The sequence below is a fragment of the Lacerta agilis genome, chromosome 7 (genome assembly GCF_009819535.1).
Source record: "Lacerta agilis isolate rLacAgi1 chromosome 7, rLacAgi1.pri, whole genome shotgun sequence".
Taxonomy (NCBI): Eukaryota; Metazoa; Chordata; class Lepidosauria; order Squamata; family Lacertidae; genus Lacerta; species Lacerta agilis.
Window position 1 is genome coordinate 61,066,218 of NC_046318.1, and position 22,345 is coordinate 61,088,562.

At 40.1% G+C, this 22,345-nt stretch overlaps 1 protein-coding gene and 1 long non-coding RNA gene across 6 annotated transcripts in view; one reads left to right on the plus strand and one right to left on the minus strand.

The window, feature by feature from the left end:
• Nucleotides 1-13: 13 nt before the first annotated feature.
• LOC117050142 lies at nucleotides 14-20,868 on the plus strand. 2 transcript variants are annotated; one of them, XR_004427066.1, is made up of 3 exons: nucleotides 14-134; nucleotides 8,294-8,390; nucleotides 20,671-20,868. It is a non-coding gene; the product is annotated as an uncharacterized LOC117050142 (long non-coding RNA). The 2 variants fall into 2 exon arrangements; XR_004427067.1 differs by lacking the exon at nucleotides 20,671-20,868 and adding an exon at nucleotides 11,067-11,163.
• PIP4P2 (phosphatidylinositol-4,5-bisphosphate 4-phosphatase 2) overlaps nucleotides 3,250-22,345 on the minus strand; it is a 30,656-nt gene continuing 11,560 nt past the window's right edge. Inside the window, exons 1-7 of one of the 4 annotated variants that reach the window (XM_033155541.1) lie at nucleotides 15,934-15,999; nucleotides 15,505-15,719; nucleotides 12,885-12,991; nucleotides 11,048-11,171; nucleotides 8,782-8,834; nucleotides 6,861-6,951; nucleotides 3,250-4,771 (exon numbers count right to left, since the gene is read on the minus strand). In XM_033155541.1, coding sequence (XP_033011432.1) covers nucleotides 4,628-4,771; nucleotides 6,861-6,951; nucleotides 8,782-8,834; nucleotides 11,048-11,171; nucleotides 12,885-12,991; nucleotides 15,505-15,684 — 699 coding nt within the window. In that variant the 5' untranslated portion in view covers nucleotides 15,685-15,719; nucleotides 15,934-15,999 and the 3' untranslated portion in view covers nucleotides 3,250-4,627. Of the gene's footprint in view, nucleotides 4,772-6,860; nucleotides 6,952-8,781; nucleotides 8,835-11,047; nucleotides 11,172-12,884; nucleotides 12,992-15,504; nucleotides 15,720-15,933; nucleotides 16,000-22,345 lie in introns of those variants that run through there. The other 3 variants (XM_033155540.1, XM_033155539.1, XM_033155542.1) reach the window with 3 other exon arrangements.

The window sequence follows — 22,345 nt, forward strand, 5'->3', positions numbered from 1 at the left end:
GCCGGCGCGCGCTCTCGCGCCTGCGCTGTGCAGGCGGCGGAGGCCGTTGGCATCACGTGCTCGGTCGCTCGAGCCATCCGGGGTTGACAGACTTGGCTGGAAGGGAAAGGCGCGCCTTCAATCTCTGGACCTAGGTGGGTTTTTGTTTTTTTGAAGGGGAGGGGTGCCCCATTTTTTTTTTTTTTAATTTTAGCATCCTGGAGTTGGAACTGGTAAGGAGCTGCGCGACGTTGATTATGGACACATTGGAGGTTTTGAAGCAGAGGTTGGATGCGATGGCCTTCTGTCATGGGTGCTTTAGCTGAGATTCCTGCATTGCAGGGGGTTGGACTAGATGACGCATAGGGGCCCTTCCAGCTCTACTGTTCTATGATTCTAGGAAGAGCTTGTCCCGTCGAAGTTCTAACTTGAGCAGGCCCATCTCGGTTGTCCCACATCCTAACAGCGCCATTATTTTGGTTATGTGCCCTCAGTCTTCATTTATTAGGTACCGCTGTGGCAGGAAGGTAAACGGCGTCTCCGTGTGCTCTGGTTTCTGTCACAGTGTCCCGTTGTGTCAGAAATGGTTTAGTCATGCTGGCCGCATGACCCGAAAAGCTGTCTGTGGACAAATGTTCCCTCAGCCTGAAAGTAACATGAGTGCTGCAACCCCATATTGGATTTAACTGTCCAGGGGTCCTTTACCTTTACCTATTAAATTTCTATACCGCCCTTCATTCGAGGATCACAGGGCAGTTTATATATATATATATATATATATATATATATATATATATATATATATATATATATATATATATGACAAAACAATAATACCCACTCTCCCTACGCACAGAGTTAAAAATTAGCCAGAGACCTAGCACAGGAATGTTTTTGCCTAGCCCCTAAAGATAGTGGGGAGAGCATTACACAAATGGGTAGCCACCACTAAAAAGGCGTGTTCTGGTGTTGCCGCCTTCTGGATTTCTCCTGGACTAGACACATGAAGAAGGGTCTCAGATTATGATTGCACAGTCCTGAAATCTATTTCAGGAGCTACTGGGGCTGAAGTTGCTTATGAATAAATTCCACTGGGTAGGACTTGAGTGCTGTGCTCAGGTCTCACCTGTGGTTTCACACAGGCATCTGCTTGGCCAATGTGAGAATCAAGCAGTATATAAATTTTATGAAATAAGTAAAGTAACAGGGTGCTGGATGAGATAGATCATTGGACTGATCGAGCAGGCTCTTACATTCTTACCTTCTGTGTAGAACTATGGTACACATCTACTGTATAAAATGGAAAGTGGGTGGAGTAATGTTCCCCATTTTGCTGCATGAGCTTATATGTATGCATAAATCCTGCAGCATTCAATGGATCTTCTGCTCAGGTAAGCGTGCATAGATTACAACCTACCAATGGAATTTTGTTTAGTTTTGTGGGACTTACTCTCAAGTAAGTGCGTATTGGCTTGGAGCTGCAAGCCTATGCACACTTACATTGTGCCTTAACGACCACAGTGTGATTGCACTTGTTGGAGACTAAATGCAGAAAGGATGGGGAATGAAAAGGTTGAAAAAACTGCTTAAAGCAATGAAAATAAAGATATGGATATGGATTAAACTTACATAGAATAACTTAGACTGGTGTTTTTGACCCCAACTTCTCCAGGTTATGCTTTTCCTTTTAAGTGCTTCAGGAAAATCAGTCCATTGTCTGTCTTGGACAATATTGTGCGCTGGCAGTAACTCCAGGCTCCACGACAGGCATCCTTCTCAACACCTGTTGTCACAAATCATTTAAGTGGAAATAAAAGGGATTGAACCTGGAATCTTTTGTATGAAAAGAGTTGCCATCTTCTGTTTTTAGAAATTTTTACTTCTGTTATGTAGCCCTGGTCAATGCATTGTTGCCTTTGTCCAGGGGAAGAAACAGAGCTTGGATAGCCATTTGTTGGGAATTGTTTAGCTGTGATTCTTGAATTGCAGGGGATTGGTCTAGATGATCTGTGGGGTCCCTTCTAACTACAATTCTTTAGACCCCTTCGCATTCTGCTCAGTGTATATCATTGGCAGCAAGCTACAATCTGACCCTATGCTATTATTCAAGGGCTTTTATGGTCCCTTCAGGGTCCTTAATTCTTAAATCATAAACTGCCATATATAAAGTTAACCTTCTGTGCCCACCAGCCATGAGAGAGAGGCTTTTCATGATGAAAATATCACAGCAACTCTGGTGGTCTACATTTTCTTCATTGTGTAACCTTGCTTATTTCACACATGCACTTGAGAGCTTGTGAACTTAAAAGATTTTACCAAAAAAAATTGAAGTCCATTATGACTTTGGCAATGAGAAAATAGTCTTATCTTAAGGTTGAAATACTATAATACAGTGCCAATTTTACAACTGGTTGTTCCATTGCCCTCATAGATTTTTCATTTAAAGCCTCAAGGTTGATAATGTTTCTTCATTTTACAAAGGTCTTGGAAGTATTCCAGATGAAACCTGCTTTTAGGATGTCCTTTTCCTTAACATCATCCAGTTCCTTTCAGTTGTTATTCTGGTCACAATAAACAAATTTCTTTGGTCAAAACAAAGTATTGTTATTTTTAAATTTTGTTTCAAAAAACTTCATGTGTTGATTTTAAATCCTATGACATCTAAACCCACTTAGTGTGTAGCATTATTTTTAAAAGATCAAAAATAGAAAAGCAACAGCACTCTCCAGGAATAATACATATAAAGCAGAACTTTTAAAAAATGTCACTGAAAGACCTTGGTAAATGAAAAAGACCTTCAACTGCTTCCAGAGAAAATCTCAGTACGTAGTAGCCATATTTTGTAGTAGCTGAAGTTTCTGAGCAGCCTTCATGGAAAGCAGCATATACAGTGCACTAGAGTAGTGGGCTCTTAGAAGAGCATTGTTTCATCAAGACACACACCTATTACCCTTTCCTGTATGAAATACACATGTATGAACTGAAATGTTGCTGTGAAAAAAAGACTTGCTTGTGGTTAAGTGGCAGACAGAACCAAACTAACCTGGGAGTAAGCCCCATTGAATTGAATGTGATTTACTTCTGAGGGTCTGCATTGGTGATTAATGGATTAAACTATCCTGCCTCATGGGAATAGTCACTGTACCCCATGGAAGAAAGATTGCCCCTCTTGTTCTTCACAGTATCTTCCCTATGGATCCCAAGTCACTGGCTACTGGCTCACAAGATCAATGAACCCACCACAGAGGTTCCCCAATGAGAATCCAGAAATAATAGCTTTGAATAATAATCTTTATTAGTGTATTTTAAAAGGTACAAGGTAATCCTGAGCTACTGCTTTTGTACATTTAACATTATACAAAGACTTTCATTTACAGTTTGAAGGATACATTTATTGTGCTCCAAATCCTCACCCAAGCATCACTTTGCCCCCAAACAGGAATATAGATCATTGAAAATATTATGCACAACCCTGGAACATTCACGTTTATCTAACCTCAACTCCCATTATCTAAGGACTACGTACTGTAATCTAAAGGGCTCAGGGTATTCCTTCAGAATTTTAAAAAACTTTGTGTAAAACTTCAAAGATGGGCAGTGCAATAACTGGTCCCCATAATTTATTTGTGACCTCAAGAAAATCATCTTTAGTTGTATTGTTCAACTAGTTTTCAGTGTTATACTAACCAGCTATACATCTATGGAATGATCAGAGTAACTGTTTACTCTATTTCATTTCCTATTAGTTAGTGTAAAGCTATATTTCCCTTTGCAGTGACCGGAAAATTATTTTCCTATTATGGAAAATAAACCACAATCCAAGCAAACTGAGAGGTAACCCAACATCACCCTATAATCATCTAAATTTATAAAACAAGTCATATCAAATGCTTCCCTTACTTAGACCCTGTAAAGGAACTCATACAAATTGCTAGCAATTAAGTTCCATTAATCCAATCATGGCTTTGCCTGTAAAAAGATAAAAAATATTAAGTGCCAGGGTCCTTGAAAGAAAGAAAGAAAGAAATTATCCAAGCTGAATTTTAATTGTGTTTAAATTAACCTTTTTCTTAAGATGGACTACCAAAATATTACACCTTGACTTGGAAATTTGAAAGCATACTGTGTTTACAAATGGTGACACCCTAGCAAAAGCTCCATTCTTCAAAATGATGCACACTTAGTAAGATCACTTTGTTCTTAAGTAGAAGTTACAGTAAGCAGTTAAAGCAAAATGCTTATTGCTTAAAAATTTAAAGCAGGCTGCTTTGATACAGTTTGTAAGTGTACATACAAATGTGAAGCAATTGTAGAAACAAACACCTTGCTTTTACATACTCATCTCAAATGGCACAGACTGTTAAATATAGTAAAATAATACTGTAGTTGGAATTGAATTCAACAGTATTTTTAAGACAGATGTATGATAGTGTAAACAAAGCTTTAGTATTTAGAGGTTGGGAATCTAGCAGCAAAACAAATTATTTGCATATAATGTAGTGCAATGAACATTTGTTCTTAAAGGATCCCCAGCCTTATAACAATCTGTAACAGAATGGAAATATTAAAAGGAAAAATATTTAAGTTACTAGTTCATATTATCAGACCCTCTAGAAATCTCAATTTTCTATAAGAAAGCATAAGGAGTCTATGCAAAACTGTGTTCTGGATAACTGACTTTTATGGCTCCCCAGTAGCAGGCTCGAATTAGGCAGACCAAGCCTAAGAGGTAAGCAATAGCCCAAGAAACATAAGTGGCATGAAAGTTTCTGGCAAAATCTTGCGTACCAACCTGTTAAAAATAAAAAGAACACAAATTAATAAGTATCATTTAAATCTTTAAGATTAAGTATTAACAATTGGTATAAAATTAATACTTAAAGGGGGGGAAATAACACAACCTTACAGGTTTCTGAAGCAATTGCAATCTGTTCTGAGTTATGGTAACTTATTTGGGACACAGAGAGCCTTTTCCTATTAGCTCATCAGAAATCTATTGCCATAGAGAGAAGTTATTTTGCATTTCATACTCAGTAAGTTACCAGGAATTTTTTGTTAGTTTTTACCCAAAAGAACATGCTGTTTTCCAACAGACGCAGAACACCAATTACATTCTAAACAATGGAAGTACTGTATAGGGTATAGGATTGGTCAAACTTACTGAGGTGTCCATAATAATTACACCATAAACAATTCTACAAGTTTGCTGGAGGTGTACTTGCCATCATATTTAGTGTAACAATAAATACAACCCTGATCACCACAAATTTTGTATTTTAATTATGAAATAAAATAATAAATTGGACATTAAAAGTTACCATTTTAAAACTATATTTTGCAACTTATTGTCTTGGAATATACTTGCTCTTCTTAAAAAAGAAAAAACTTTGGTTGGGGGGGGGAGGAATCTAATATTCCAGCTCCCTTTTTTCAGGAACTTTGCTATTCCTGCTACAGTTCTTGCCTCAAAGCCTTGCCTTTAACAGAACTTTGCAATATAGCAATTACCCCCTCCTGCTGCTGTCTTCAATGGGTTAAATGCCATTCATAAGATATATAGGTAAAAGGTAAAGGACCTCTGGATGGTTGAGTCCAGCCAAAGGCAACTATGGGATGTGGCATTCATCTCTCTTCAGGCCAAGGGAGCATATTTGCATACATAGTAGACAATGTGGGGAATCACCTCTTGGGTCAATATAATTTTTCTTATGTAACTGTTCATTTGGGAACAGTGCATTATAAAGTTACCATAAAATCTTTTGGGGGACGTTGCCCTTTCACAGTTAGGTCACAGCTTCCCAGGAGTAATGAAGTACTTCCATGCACATCTGCAGTCCAATCTTGCATATGCTTGTTTTCTAAGTTCAGACGGACATGCTCCTAAGTTAAGTGTGTATAAAACTGTAGCCTACATCAGTGCAGCAAGTTCCTACTACATTTCCAAGTATCATGGGAGAATTTATGCAACAAGACACAAACAAGATGAAAATGGACATAACTGTAACTATATAGCTATTGATCCTTTTCGTGATCAGAATAGAATTTAAAGAAGCCAGGAACCACATTTTTTCTGCACTCAAGACACACTGGCTGTACTTTCTTTGTTTCGAATGATATCACCAAGGGCATGAGCATCTGTGTACAAATCACAGCAGAAGTTATCTAAACAAAATAAAGGTTATTTTAAATCCCCAATGACTATGTTGAAAGCTATTCAATATCTCCCTCCTGGCAAGGTGGGCAAGGAAAGGGGTACCTATCTGGATAGACTGAGGATAGGGATAGCCCCAAACTACATACAATGGTGGTAAAGCCAGGTAATTGAGCATAGGTCCACCATCACCACATGTTCCTTGAGCTGTGTGTGGAATGTACAAGACAAAATCCTTGCCCCTGCTATCGTTTCCCCAGCTGTGCTTCAATACCCTTTGACACTTTAAATCGGGGTGAGTACCTCAATCTGCAGAACTGACATGGAGGGGCAGCGGGCTTTGTTGAACTGCTCAGCTGACGTGCAGTAAAGCTACCCATCCCCGCTTTAAACCACAACACCAGATCCAGTTTAAATTTGACTGGGGAATACCACTGGGGGAAAACATGGGTCAGCTGTTGCAGTGTGTAGTTTGGGCCACAGTAGGAGCCTTTCCCAATGACACAGAAAAGTTTTCCATTTTTATTCTGATATTATCTTGCAGCATTATGATGCCATGCATGATAATATGAGATGTAGGAATGAGGCTTAAAAAATACGTTTTGGTACACACTAGTTTATGAATTCCTTTAGGACGCATAAGCAGAGAGTCCCAATTTTTTGCACCACTACAGCAATGCCACTAGCTCAACTGCAAGATACCATTAATGATTTTATTTAGATTACTCACAGTCAATCCAACTCCAATGAAGATAAATATCATTCCAATTGTAATATATGCACAACACCGTCTTCGTGGAAGTGCACATCCAACAGAAGAACTGCAAACAAAAAGTATGCCACAGCGAGCATTAAAAAAACAAAAACAGTTTTGACTTTTTATAAAGGATTCATTAAAGGGTATACAATACGTTCTGCATCTCCCCTGGTGGAAGTTAGGAGTTTAAGATTGTTAAGAGTCTAATCTCAATCTGGATTTCAAAGTTACACCACATTCTGGAGCAAGGAAGGCTACAGATTTCCCAGTCAAATTCATAGCAGCAGCAACATTGCTTACAAAAAAATATATCTGTAAGCTGTCATGTGATTGTTCAAATGCTCAAACTAAAAGCACAGAAAGGGCTCATATGCCTAGCGTGTGACTGATTACTGTATTATTTTTTAATGTTGCTGGAATGCTTTTTAATTGCCTGGTTTATGCAGCTTTACTACAATAAGTAATTTCAAAGTATTCAAACTTAAAAGATGAAGTCCCCTGGGTACTACTTAATGAGGCTTGTACCTTGGTGCCCAAGGCTTTCCAATGGTCCTTACTTAACTAAGATGAATAAAGCTACTGTCAAGAAGGTGATTTGTAAATTCTGTACTTATTTAGATGAGCTTCATAGGTCACTTTTGTTTTCTGCACACAGCTTGTCATGTACAAAACTGTTTATACATGTCATGTTGTTTGAACTATTTTGCACCTCCAGCGTGGTTAAAATTACGTATCTATACGAAGTACAGAAAGTTCTGCAGCAAGCCCAGTTACCAAGAACTTTCTTTATACTCTTCATTTCCCTCACTCATTTTTTGTTCCTCCCTCACTTAAATGGCTTCAAAATATGGAAGGAGGTAGAGCATTTATCTCACACAAGATATACCTGAACCATGGAGTTTCCAAGTCTTTCCTGTGCCTTAGTCCTCTTCCCATGTTATCATTTCATGTCAGCCTTCACTCCAAAAACCCTATCAGCTCCCCCCCCCTTACCCTCATGCGCACACCCACTCGTGCTCAGCCATGTACCCTTTCAACTTGGACTTGGCTCACAGATGCTGTCTGACCACTACTTCCCTACCCTGTTAGTATGGCAAGAGGTTTCACACCACCACAAGCCTACCACGTCACTAAAGTACCATAGGAATCTGGATGCAATTCCTGTTCTGAATTATAGCTAGAAAGTTGTAATATAGCTTCATTTTAAAATGTGCACACAACCATTTAGTCTCTGTAGCATCATGAAAATTAAGCAAAATTTCTTTCAGAGCTTTTCAATTGCAAGAATGATACAGTGCAAACTATTCACTCATTTTAGTAGTACTATTAGCTGTCATTGCTACTGTTCCAGGAAGGCTGTTCTCTTACTGATGCTGATACTGTTTTGTTTTGTTTTTTGTTCTAAGCCTATTATTCATCATCAAGAAGTGTTCCAGTAAGAACTTCTATCAGGTTAATCTGTAAGCATTATCAACATGACCATCACAACAATAATCAAAACAGGTAATAAATTGCTTTTTATTATTGTTTCTAGTTTAATTAAATTGCTGCACTAAAGAAAGTAGCATGCATATTTTTCATATCAACGAAGAAAAACTTATTTGCTCTTCATATACTTGCTCCAAAACTGTGGTTTTAAAAACACAATTTCATGCTAAATAGGAAATTATTATTTCTTTCAGCAACTGTTTCTCTCTATATCCAAGCATTTCCAATTCAGTAATAATTTTCAATAGTTTTTTTACTAAGGAAAATTAGAAATGACAAGAGAAGGCTGTGTTGACATTCATTATCAGCATTTACAAATGTTTTGTCCAATGACTGAGGGATTATATTTCAAATACATATATCCCCCCAAATAACAACATTAGTAGAAGCACTTGTTGAAACTTACATTTTTTTGCAATGTGGGCACTTTGCCAAAGTGTTGAATCTCAGTTCCATCCACTGTAATAAATAAGGAAGGAAGTGCTGAAAAATGCCAGTATGAAAACTGTTTATTTTGCTTCGTGTTAAATGTCACTGGGAATCACAGCACAAGATTTTACTTCTCATGCTTCACTTAGTTTTTATTCCTTGTTTCCTTCCGTCACTGAGATGCCCTTTCGCAAGCAGCATCCCCACACTCTGTGGTTTGGGATTTCCTTACAAAATGATTTCCCATGACTTGCTGCTTACTAGTTTGTCTGACGTACTATGCGCTCTGTTTATAAATGGCAGTAGCCCTTTCATGTCACTAACGCAGCTATTACTCTTCCTTCGAAACTAGACACATACACCCCCTAGGATTATATTGTTGGTACTCCTTAGCAGTTCTTCATCCTCCAATTCGTATGTTTATTTAAAAAACCATGTAGCCTCTGGCCCAGATCAGGACCTTTTCACTCAAAACTGCAGTCCTGATGAAAAAAAAACCCTACTGAACCTGCTATTAGCACCAATAAAATGATATAAGAACTCTGCTGAATCATACCAAAGGCCCATTTAGTCCAGCATCCTGTTCTCACTGTGGCCAACCAATGGGAAGACCACAAGCTATACCTGAGTGCAACAGCAATATCACCATCTGATTTCTGACAACTGGTATACAGAAGCACACTTCCCCAGACCATGGAGGTAGTGCAGTGGTACCTCCAGTTACGAACTTAATCCGTACTGGAAGTCTGTTTGTAACCCGAAACTGTTCGTGACATGAGGCACGCTTTCACTAATGGCGCCTTCCACTGCTGCCAGCGCGTGACTTCAGCTCGCATCCCGAGGCAAAGGTTGCAACCGGGAGCATCTACTTCTGGGTTAGCAGAGCTTGTAACCCGCAGCATTCGCAAGGGGGACAGTACGTACCGGTAACACGAGTTTCCACTGTATACAACAATAGCCTTTTGCTCCATTAATTTGTCTAATCCAGATTTAAAGCATTTCACATTGTTGGCCATCCTTACTTACACCTTGGAAGAGCAAATGCCATAGCTTAACTAAGCAGTGTAAAAGAAGTGCCTCCTTCTGTTTGTCCTGAATCTTCCAACTTTCAGCTTCACAAATCTGGGCTCAGACAACATGGTAGCCAGAGTCTTAACTTGTTTTGCCTGTGGTGTGTTAGCTGCTGGAGCAAGGGAGGAGCGTCACAGGAACTTTTGAGCAGCATACAGCTTATTCCCATTAAACCAGTGATGGGGAACCTTCAGTCCATGAGCCAAATTAGGCGTGCCAGGCTGTTTTGGGCAAACAATGCCCAGCATACCTACGCTTAATGTCATATGCAGACAATTAATATAAAACAATGGTTTTATGCAGACTATGGTTCTTGCCCTGCCTCTGTGGCATTTAAGTGCAGGTAATTCCATAATACAGTACAAATATCTATAAACATTTTGATGGTATGTCACACCTAATATTATGCCTTGCAATGCCTAATATTGTGCCATATACATTTATGGTGTTAACTTCCTTTATAGTAACTCTGTTCTTTTCATGGTAATGACTAAAATAATCAGTAAGTTATCGAAGTGTGAACACACTAATTCAACCTTGTTAGCAGACAGCTTATGCAGTTAAAGATGGTTAATGGAAAACAGGCTAAATTTGTGTTTGGTCTAATAGAAATTAGAACCATCCTACTTCCTTTTTCCTCCAACTTGAAGCACTGATGAAGATCACCTCCTCAAAACTTTTGTCTGCAATGTTTTCCGCAGAGAATGGTCTCAACAGGAAAGAGCAACTGAAGAAAGTTACCAGAAACTAAACATGGCATGATTAAGGAAATGGCTTAAAGTCTTAACATCAGACGAGATCTTAAACCATGTCAAACTGTTTGTCCATCTAATAGCCCATTATAGTCTACACTGACTACCAGTAGCTTATGGAGAGGACTTTTACATTATCTGCAGCCTAATTATTTTAACTGAACATGCCAAGGTTGAACATCTCCATCTAGACAGAAGAAAAACCATATTCTTAGATGAAAAGCTAACATTTTATTAGGGAACCAACTCTAAGAATAACAGCCACCCCAGACATCGAGCCAACTGGCAGAAGAGAAAACTAAAACATAGGCTGAGTGAATATCCTAAGGGAGTTATGAAGCCAATGCTCAACAAAAATGAGTTGGTTCTTTGAGGACAAATAGTGATGCCTCTCGTATAAAGTATTTGGACTCTACTTACCAGGAATGTATTTCCACAGTGCCCACACACCACTCTAGTGCCTTCTGGCTGAACAGGGATTGCAGGCTGTGCTGGCTGCTCCTCTGGAATCAACATAACTGGACCAAGATTAATGATTCGCCTACTGTATGGAGAAAAGTAAAGCCATCATGTCATTGTATACAGCACAGAAAAATGGTATTCCCTAGCCATATATCTTGAACAATGAAAGCTTGTTCTGATTTGGCCCACCTAAAATGGGCCTGTTCTAGCATCAAACCCCCAAGCAACATTTTAAGATACAAAACAGATAAGGCAAAACTGATAAGGTTACCATACAAACCTTTGTTGTAGAAATGCATACTTTATGCATTAGTCCTCAAATATAACACCTTACTCACTAGGCACTGATATCTAAGTTGAATACGCAGTCTTTTTCAAGCAACCCTACCACCTTGTAACTTTAATGGCCGCAAAGCTAAAGCAGCAATGTATGCACTATCTAAGCTCCATACCATTACACAGATAAGCCAGCATTCTACTCCTTGGCTGAACCCTTTCCCAAGTGCTTGGATGCATTATTTGTAGAGGCAAATGGGTACTTTGGGGCAGTACAGAGCCCCACTGTTTCCCCAAATGTCACCAGTGCATCAGCATCAATAACTAGTGCAGTCCTTGATCCAGGAAGCGACAGAGGCTCCTACTACTGGAAGTAGGGAGTAAGGTGTTACACAGTTTTGAACTGGGGCTCCTAGCATACATCCTACATTCTGCTGCTCCTATACCAACACAATATAGGATTAGGCATTTCATAAAACAGCAGTGTGCACTAATATATTGGCTTACTGTGTTTCTCCTGGATATACTGAACTACCTTCCTCTTTCCTACCCTTCATTTTGATTTACTGCAATACTAAACACTTGGGACCAAAAGTCTACTGAACATACTGAAATTTATTTCTGGGGAAAAAAACATTCATAGACTTGCAGCATTACTGCCTATTACAGAGAGGTCTTATTACTTCTGTGTTATAAAGAATAAAATTAATATTAAACCAATCTAAGTTTAGTACATAAGTGTTTACTGGAGTAAAGATAGGTTATTTGTAGTTGTTAGGCTGTAACGATAGTGTAATAGCTGTGTGTCTAGCAGTTTCCCACCATGGAAGTACCAAGCTGGTCTGCAAAAAAAGACCCCTGCAGGCAATCTCAGCAGGTGCAGCAGTCAGGGCCTATCAGCTGATCAGTACTGACAGCCACCCCCAGGGTGGCAGGGATTGGCTACACGGAGGGAGCGGGTCTCCTGACCAGGCACTCTGGAGTGCAGTGAATCCCAGCAGCAGCAACTGCAGCCAGTGACAATCAGTGCAACTGGTGCCAATTGTAGCCCTTAATTTCATGTTTCCTCTGTGAGATTAATCCCAGCAGCGCATGTAATTGATATAAAATTTTTAAAATGTGCCAAATGCAAGCCCCACCAGCTAAAAAAACCATTGGGTGTGCACTTTAACTGCACCCAGTGGTACCTTTGCAGCCACTTCTTTACTTGGTCCATTCCTAATATCAAATATGATGTTTTTGCCTTTTATCTCGTGCAAGAGGCATCCATCTTCCTGTCTTTCCCATGATCTCTAGCACAGTAGAAGCAGAAGTTATTTTTCTTCTTTGTCCTTTGTAAAGATTGATTTAGTTCTGCAGAGGTTAGCAGCCACAAATTTATGTGAAACATTAAACAGACAAATAGCCAGAGGCAGTATTCTTTTTTTATTCTTTATACTATTTATATCACAATAGTCAGACCATTTTGTGTGTGAAAAACCAAAGAGAAAAAGCAAATTATAATTTGGTTTGCCCTTACCAGTTGGGTCTTGGACATCCTATCCTCCGTGACGTATCCTTACAGATAAGCAGACAATTACATGGACATCTAACATACTTTTTCCCTGAAGGAGGGTTTTTGATTGGCTACACAAAACAAGAAAAAGCAATTGCATATATAATGTACCGACTGTCAAAAGAAAATATTCTACAGTGATTACACAGACCGACAGATAAGTTAAAACTCAAGGTGGAAGACTACATGGATATTCAAGGCACAGCAACTGATTCTAGCATAGTGATATTTCAAATAATTTAAGGCAGGTCTGTGCCAGCACCTATTTGTTAGAACACTTTTTACATTTCTTTTGCTTTCTTTGCTTTTTGTTCTTCATTCATTTTGTTCTTTCTTTGCTTTTTGTTCTTTATTCACTTTTTAGTGTTGAGTGTAATCTTGAGACTAGGCAAAAACTAAATGTGCAGAAATGATAGATTTTACAAGGCTGAAATATAGGGGGTCAAAGGGTGGATGCCACCACTTATTGGGCCATTTCAGTGTTAGGGAGAGGAAAAAACAGAAATGTGATGAATATTAGTCAAGGTGGAAGAGGGCAGGGGGTATGAACAATCCAGTTTAAAAAGTCAATACAAAAAAAACCCTGCAACAGTGGGAGGGAAGTGTTAGGGCAATAGCTGGCATGTGGGACATTGCAGTATTCTGCTAAGAAAAGAAAAACAGACTGCATGAAGTTCAAAAAAATATGTACTGCTATGTTTAAAAAATAAACCACAGGCAGCATGCCACTAGGTATGGACGGAGCACAGGATGATGTTTGGACTCCACAAGCTGTTTATGGTATTGTTAGGTGCAAATCACATGAAAATAGTTGTTACACACAAACATATATATCCTTACATACCCATAGTACTTTAACTACAAGTTAAAGGAATGCTGGACAAAACAAAAGCAATTATATAACAGCAATAAAAATCTATAGCAAACTTCAGAAACAATAATGAAGATTTTAATCCTATCTACAGGTACACATGCCAGCCACATGAGCATAAATTACATATAAGCATTATGGGTTGAATTCAAAGCTGTGCTAAATATCTCCATTACAGGAAGGATTTATGCTTGTTAAACAGAACTTCCCTGCATACACGCCTCCCACTAAATCTGCGCTGGGGTTTCCCCCAACCGTCTGGAGCAGATTTGGGGAGGCTGTGCACAGGATGAAGGGGAGAGGAAGTTTTGTTGTACAAGTGTAAATCCTTGCCCCAACAGAACAAGTGCATCGAATACTGCCTTATGTGTCAAAGGGCTGGACCAGCATTAGCCAGTTACGTGTTAGTACAGAAAGTTTTTGGACTGGGTGCACTTATTTTAATGTTTTTATATTTCCATTATATCCAGGTTTTTTTGTTTTGTTTTGTTTTAAAGATAGAAATGTAAGAAAGTTAATTTCAATTCCCACCAACACACACACAGTAGAAAAAAAGAGATCTGTCTATTTAATGGTTTTATATGGCAATGTGTTCTGGTTCAAATAACCACAGGTTATCAAGGCAGTTCATAGAAGGAACTGTTACAGATACAATTATTATTATGTTCATAGGAGCCTGCAAAAATTGACCAGTGACTCTTTCATGATAAGTTTGTAACAGAACATTGGACTAGACCAGGGGTTGTCAACCTGGTCCCTACCTCCCACTAGTGGACGTTTCAGGATTCTAGGTGGGTGGTAGGGGGTTCTATGGCACAAGCTGAATCCTCCTTCCATTGAGCACTAGTGGGCGGTAAGGAAATTTTACCATCAAGAAAGATGCACTAGTGGGTGGTAGGTATAAAAAGTCTGACTACCCCTGGACTAAACTATTGCTCAGACTCCACAAGGATCGTATGTCTGAACTCAAATATCATTCTTCTTCCCTAGATATACTGAAAATATTTTCACTCTGTAGAAGCATGCCCTCCAAACATAAACTTTTTTTAATACAAGGATTACACAAGCAGATCCTATGAGCCCCTATGGTTGCACAGGGACTTATACTTCAAGGTTCAAAGAATGAACACCCACCATCTATTACCCAGCTGTCCAAAGATCTCACTTCCCTTTCTGTATCTGAAAGTGCATCTTCTAATTGTCATTCTTGTTTGGCTATCTATTTGGACATATGGACTGCTTATATTAATGTGCATGTTTAAGTCAGGATTGACGAATTATTTTTTATTGTTAATACGAGTGAGCAAAATATGCTCTTTTTTCTTTCTGTTACATTTTAGTAATAATAGTAGGCAGTCAGGATTTTACCTTCTTAAAATGGTGGTTTGGCAAACTATATGATCTGCATAAAGCACTGCAGAATACAGAAACTGACCACACCTGGACTGGACAGCAAATAGAGAAGCTACTCATTCAGGACTTAATTATAGGCCATGGGAACTACTATCTCCATAAATGTAGCACCTATGAATTAGTCACATCATCATCTGGTTACTGTTTTCTACACAAAGTGGCTTTCCTTGCATCCAAATGATCCTCATACTGCATGCTAATTCTCAGCTGCTGAGCAGTCACATCAATGTGAGTCTCTTCTATTGTGAAAGGGCATAATAAAACATGTCACAAGAGCGAGAAGCCCACAAAGTCATTTACCGTAGCTTCATTGCAATCTGTGCATTTGACAACATGCTGGTGGAGCTTCCCTTCCAAATTGATTAATGACTGGCACACACGGCAATTTATTACAGGAATGCCACTGGCATCTGGGCTGGCAATGGCGGTATACGGTGGCGGGAGTTCTGCTGCAAGGAAAGGATGAAAAGTAAAATGCATCAGAATAAACAAACACGTGAAAGGGTTGGAGAATACAGTGGTACCTCAGGTTAATTCGTTCTGGAGGTCCGTTCTTAACCTGAAACTGTTCTTAACCTGAAGCACCACTTTAGCTAATGGGACCCGCCACTGCGCCGCCAGAGCACGATTTCTGTTCTTATCCTGAAGCAAAGTTCTTAACCTGAAGCGTTATTTCTGGGTTAGCGAAGTCTGTAACCTGAAGCATCTGTAACCTGAGGTACCACTGTAATCCTAGCAATAAAATGAAAGGCAAAGCATCATAAGAATGTAGCAAGAGCTCTGCTGGATCAGACTATAAGCCCAGCAAGTTCAGCATCTTCTTCCTATTCCTATACTCAGTGTCCCGCTAAATGTCCGCGGGAAGTCTGTAAGCAGGATAGGAGTGCAATAACACTTTCACCACTTCTTTACAAGCAAGATATAAGCTATCAGCCACTGATAACCTTATTTTGTGCAAATTTGTGTAAGCCCCTTTTAAAGGCATTCGCGTTGGTGGCCACGACTACTTATTGTGCTAGTTAGTTCCATAGTTTAACAGTGCTGTGTTAAGTACGTACTTCCTTTGGTCTGTCCTGAGTGTCCAACATGCAGTTGCACAGGCAACATTAAGCTAATAGGTAACACCAACCTTGCAGATAACCCACTTGTCCATTATGGCAAACAACACCTTTTAATCAAGGAACAGACAACTGCTGAAATCAAGACATTGTTTCACTTGAAATAAAGTACAACGGGGACTAAAGTAGTCCTCTCAGTTCCCTATCAATCTCAGCAAAAGGAAGTGCAAGGCGAAAGCGAGCAGACTAAGCCAAATTACTCTTAAGGCAGAATCTCACAGATGATTAATTCATCTACTAACTAAATTTCCCCCTTCATGGATCACTGCCTTGTCGTGGCGAAGGGGCTTGAATTACTCAGGGAAACTATGGACAGGTCAAGATGGACAGGTCATAGTGGAGAGTTTGGACCAAACGTGATCCACCTGGAGTAGGAACTGGCAAGCCACTCCAGTATCCCTGCCAAGAAAACTCCATGGACAAAGACAACAGGCATATAAAAGTTATGACGCTGGAAGATGAGCCCCTCAGGTCGGAAGGCGTCCAACATGCTACTGGGGAAGAGCGGAGGACAAGTACAAGTAGATCCAGAGCTGATGAAGCGGCTGGGCCAAAGCCGAAAGGACGTTCAGTTGCGGATATGCCTGGAAGCGGAAGCGAAAGGAAAGTCCAATGCTGTAAAGAAAAGTATTGCATAGGAACCTGGAATGTAAGAACCATGAACCTCGGAAAGCTGGATGTGGTAAAAAATGAGATGGCAAGAATAAACATTGACATCCTAGGCATCAGTGAACTAAAATGGACAGGAATGGGCGAATTCAGTTCGGATGACTATCATATCTACTACTGTGGGCAGGAATCCCGTAAAAGAAATGGAGTGGCCCTCATAGTCAACAAAAGAGTGGCGAAAGCTGTACTGGGATGCAATTTCAAAAATGATAGAATGATCTCGATACGAATCCAAGGCAGACCTTTTAACATCACAGTAATCCAAATTTATGCGCCAACTACCAGTGCTGAAGAAACTGAAATTGATCAATTCTATGAAGACTTACAACACCTTATAGAAATGACACTAAAGAAGGATGTTCTTCTCATTATAGGGGATTGGAATGCTAAAGTAGGGAGTCAAGAGATAAAAGGAACAACTGGCAAGTTTGGCCTTGGAGATCAAAATGAAGCAGGGCAAAGGCTAATAGAGTTCTGTCAAGAGAACAAGCTAGTCATCACAAACACTCTTTTCCAACAACACAAGAGACGACTCTACACGTGGACATCACCAGATGGGCAACATCGAAATCAGATTGATTATATTCTCTGCAGCCAAAGATGGAGAAGCTCTATACACTCAGCAAAAACAAGACCTGGAGCTGACTGTGGCTCAGATCATCAGCTTCTTATAGCAAAATTCCAGCTTAAACTGAAGAAAGTAGGAAAAACCACTGGGCCAGTAAGATACAATCTAAATCAAATTCCTTATGAATACACAGTTGAAGTGAAGAACAGGTTTAAGGATTTAGATTTGGTGGATAGAGTGCCTGAAGAACTGTGGATGGAGGCTCGTAACATTATACAGGAGACAGCAACAAAAACCATCCCAATGAAAAAGAAATGCAAGAAAGCAAAGTGGCTGTCCAATGAGGCCTTAAAAATAGCGGGGGAGAGAAGGCAAGCAAAATGCGAGGGAGATCGTGAAAGATACAGGAAATTGAATGCAGATTTCCAAAGAATAGCAAGGAGAGACAAGAGGGCCTTTCTAAACGAGCAATGCAAAGAAATAGAGGAAAATAACAGAATGGGAAAAACCAGAGATTTGTTCAAGAAAATTGGAGATATGAAAGGAACATTTCGTACAAAGATTACCACAATTAAGGACAAAAGTGGAAAGGACCTAACAGAAGCAGAAGACATCAAGAAGAGGTGGCAAGAATACACAGAGGAATTATACCAGAAAGATATGGAGGTCTCATACACCCCAGGTAGTGTGGTTGCTGACCTTGAGCCAGACATCCTGGAGAGTGAAGTCAAATGGGCCTTAGAAAGCCTTGCTAACAACAAGGCCAGTGGAAGTGATGATATTCCAGCTGAACTATTTAAAATTTTAAAAGATGATGCTGTTAAGGTGCTACACTCAATATGCCAGCAAGTTTGGAAAACTCAGCAGTGGCCAGAGGATTGGAGAAGATTAGTCTACATCCCAATCCCAAAGAAGGGCAGTGCCAAAGAATGCTCCAACTACCGCACAATTGCACTCACTTCACACGCTAGCAAGGTTATGCTTAAAATTCTACAAGGCAGGCTTAAGCAGTATGTGGACCGAGAACTCCCAGAAGTGCAAGCTGGATTTCGAAGGGGCAGAGGAACCAGAGACCAAATTGCAAACATGCGCTGGATTATGGAGAAAGCTAGAGAGTTCCAGAAAAACATCTACTTCTGCTTCATTGACTACGCCAAAGCATTTGACTGTGTCGACCACAGCAAACTATGGCAAGTTCTTAAAGAAATGGGAGTGCTGGATCACCTCATTTGCCTCCTGAGAAATCTCTATGTGGGACAAGAAGCTACAGTTAGAACTGGATATGGAACAACTGATTGGTTCAAAATTGGGAAAGGAGTACGACAAGGCTGTATATTGTCTCCCTGCTTATTTAACTTATATGCAGAATTCATCATGCGAAAGGCTGGACTGGATGAATCCCAAACAGGAATTAAGATTGCCGGAAAAAATATCAACAACCTCAGATACGCTGATGATACTACCTTGATGGCAGAAAGTGAGGAGGAATTAAAGAACCTTTTAATGAGGGTGAAAGAGGAGAGCGCAAAATATGGTCTGAAGCTCAACATAAAAAAACTAAGATCATGGCCACTGGTCCCATCACCTCCTGGCAAATAGAAGGGGAAGAAATGGAGGCAGTGAGAGATTTCACTTTCTTGGGTTCCATGATCACTGCAGATGGTGACAGCAGTCACGAAATTAGAAGACGCCTGCTTCTTGGGAGAAAAGCAATGACAAACCTAGACAGCATCTTAAAAAGCAAAGACATCACCTTGCCAACAAAGGTCCGTATAGTTAAAGCTATGGTTTTCCCAGTAGTAATGTACGGAAGTGAGAGCTGGACCATCAAGAAGGCTGATCGCCGAAGAATTGATGCTTTTGAATTATGGTGCTGGAGGAGACTCTTGAGAGTCCCATGGACTGCAAGAAGATCAAACCTATCCATTCTCAAAGAAATCAGCCCTGAGGGCTCACTAGAAGGACAGATCCTGAAGTTGAGGCTCCAGTACTTTGGCCACCTCATGAGAAGAGAAGACTCCCTAGAAAAGACCCTGATGCTGGGAAAGATGGAGGGCACAAGGAGAAGGGGACGACAGAGGATGAGATGGTTGGACAGTGTTCTCGAAGCGACTGGCATGAGTTTGGCCAAACTGCGGGAGGCAGTGGAGGATAGGCGTGCCTGGCGTGCTCTGGTCCATGGGGTCACGAAGAGTCGGACACGACTGAACGACTGAACAACAACAAACTAAATTTCAACTCTTCCTCCCAGCTCTCAAATTAAATGGCAGTTCGGAAAGCAAATAGCCTTGTTGAAGGTATGTCATGGTACCAAAGTGCTACCTTGCTCTCCCTTCAGCTAAACAAATATTTTTTTGGTAAAATAAATATGGCTTTTCTTCCACAAAAATAACCACAGATAACAAAAAAGCTAGTGTATGATCTTCCATTCTGAACTCATACTGTCCCAAGAGGACTGAACTATGTCCTTTTTCTGAGCATTTGAATATGCTATCAGGAATAAACTCCTGAGCATTCTCCAAAAACCCACCACATTTCTCACTGCATTTCCAACTCCTTGTATCACAAAGGTGTAATATTACCTTAAACCACCCTTTCCCATCCATTTACGTGAATGGCTGAAGCAGCTTCTTTTTCTCCACCAAGTTGCATACCACACGTGGTTACAAAACTAGGGCATGAGAATACAGGAGCTGCAAGGACATCCCATCACTAAGCCGGAAAGCAATATGATGTGACAGAACAGCTCCAGTAACACAGCAAGCATTTCTGCAATACTGTAAACAGTTACAAGCAGGGAGGCAGTTGGACTACTGAAGGGCTAGGTGTAGGAGGCAAACATTCATTCTGTTCTTAATATCAAAAATGGTTAATAATAATAATAATAATAATAATAATAATAATAATAAAACCTGTGATGCAACATAGCATTGTAGACTCTGATAGGAAATTAGAAAGAGAAGCCTAGATTTTATAATGCTTGCCATCATCACCACCACACCAGCAGATATATAGAAGAACAATGAGTAAAATATAATTTTACAACTGAGCATGGGGAAAATCAGAGGGCATGCAAGGGTTTCAGTACACCAGAGTTTTTCCTTTCTGTAGAGCTACAAGTGAATTGTGTGTTCCTGGAGCTCCAACCTGACCTGCAAAGTCCATCCAGACCCCACAGATAATCATGGACACAAGAGCAAAACCTGTTTGGTGAGTCCTCCCAGCAGAGTTTATGTTAAGGTTATGTTTTTATTATGACCTTTTTGTATTGGATCAGATTACTGTAAGGTGTGTGATCTTTGTTGTATATTTTGTTGTTGTAAACCGGCTTGTTTATAGTAATAGAGAAAGGCGAGTGAAATGAGATGGGAGGGTGTGTGAACTGCCCACAGTACAAAATGTTCCTGTTACTAGGCCTTGTGTGAGGTTCTGTCCAAGACCCCTGACGTCTCCTTCCTCCCCAGGGCTCTGCCAACTGTGCCTCTCATTCACTCCAGTTCCTGCTTTCCAGACATATATTTGCTTGTTCTTATACCAAAAATAGTCTTCCAAGCTTTCCTTGCTAACCCTCCTTACAAGCTTCACTGATTCCCAAACAACCCTTCCTTCTTATTTTACGCAACAGTTTAAAACCCCTCATCCCTCTGCCCTATGCAATGTTTTCCCCAAACACAACTGACTTTTCACTTCTCCTCCAAAACCTTTGTTCTAACCTCCTTTGCAAAAACAGGTCCTTTATCTTCTGGAGAATTTGCTTGCCAGCTTCAAATGCATTTGTGAAGATATGTCTGTGGTGTAAATCACAAGGAACAGAAAGAGGAGCCATTGATTATAGTACAGCACCTTGGTAGGAAAGGTCAGTCATGTACCCAGAGCAATCAGACCAACCCTTCAGGAAGATGCACAGGTCAACTATAAGCCCTCTATGTCGATTCAAAATTCTGTATAGTGTCAGGTACACTGCCAACGCTTAATAATTATACGTACTACATATTTAACACAGATTAAGGTCTGGCATGAGTTTGGCCAAACTGCGGGAGGCAGTGGAGGATAGGGGTGCCTGGCGTGGTCTGGTCCATGGGGTCACGAAGAGTCGGACACGACTGAACGACTGAACAACAACGAAAAGGTCTAAAATGAGGAACAGCATCAATAAGCACAACACAAGGGCTTTTGGAAAGGAGACGTTCTCACAATGAACAGCTTTGAGTCTTTTGGATGTTATAACTGCTTCTCCAGCAACTGACATGATATCTAATGAATCAAACTATAACTTAACTGGTAGCAACCAACCCCGAGAACAGAAAACTCAAGTTATTTTCATATATCACTAGAAAATGCACTCTAGCCATACTCTTGGGATGGGGATTTGATTCCTACAAGTTCTCCCTGTACAGATTGGTGCTAATTGTACCAGCAGATAAAGGCAGGGAAACTTAACCTCTGTGTCCTCCTACCAATGTGTCACAGATAGTCTCAAGCACAACAAAGTTTTGTGGCATCTTAAAGACTAACATGTTGACATGGCATAAGCTTTTGTGAACTATAGTTTACTTCACCAGGTACATGCACAGCTGACTAGTGTATACAGTACATTTCTTCATGTTCATGCTCTGTTCTGGTTTTGGCACTTGAGTCTTTCCTGCATATGTATATTTTTCATAAGGGACAGGGACTATATTAGCAAAGCCACTGGAACAGCAGGCTAAGTATTGTCTCTGCTCTGATTCAAAGCAGGTCTCCAGGGACTTGGGCAGTGATCTTTCCCATCCCTACTAAGATGCTT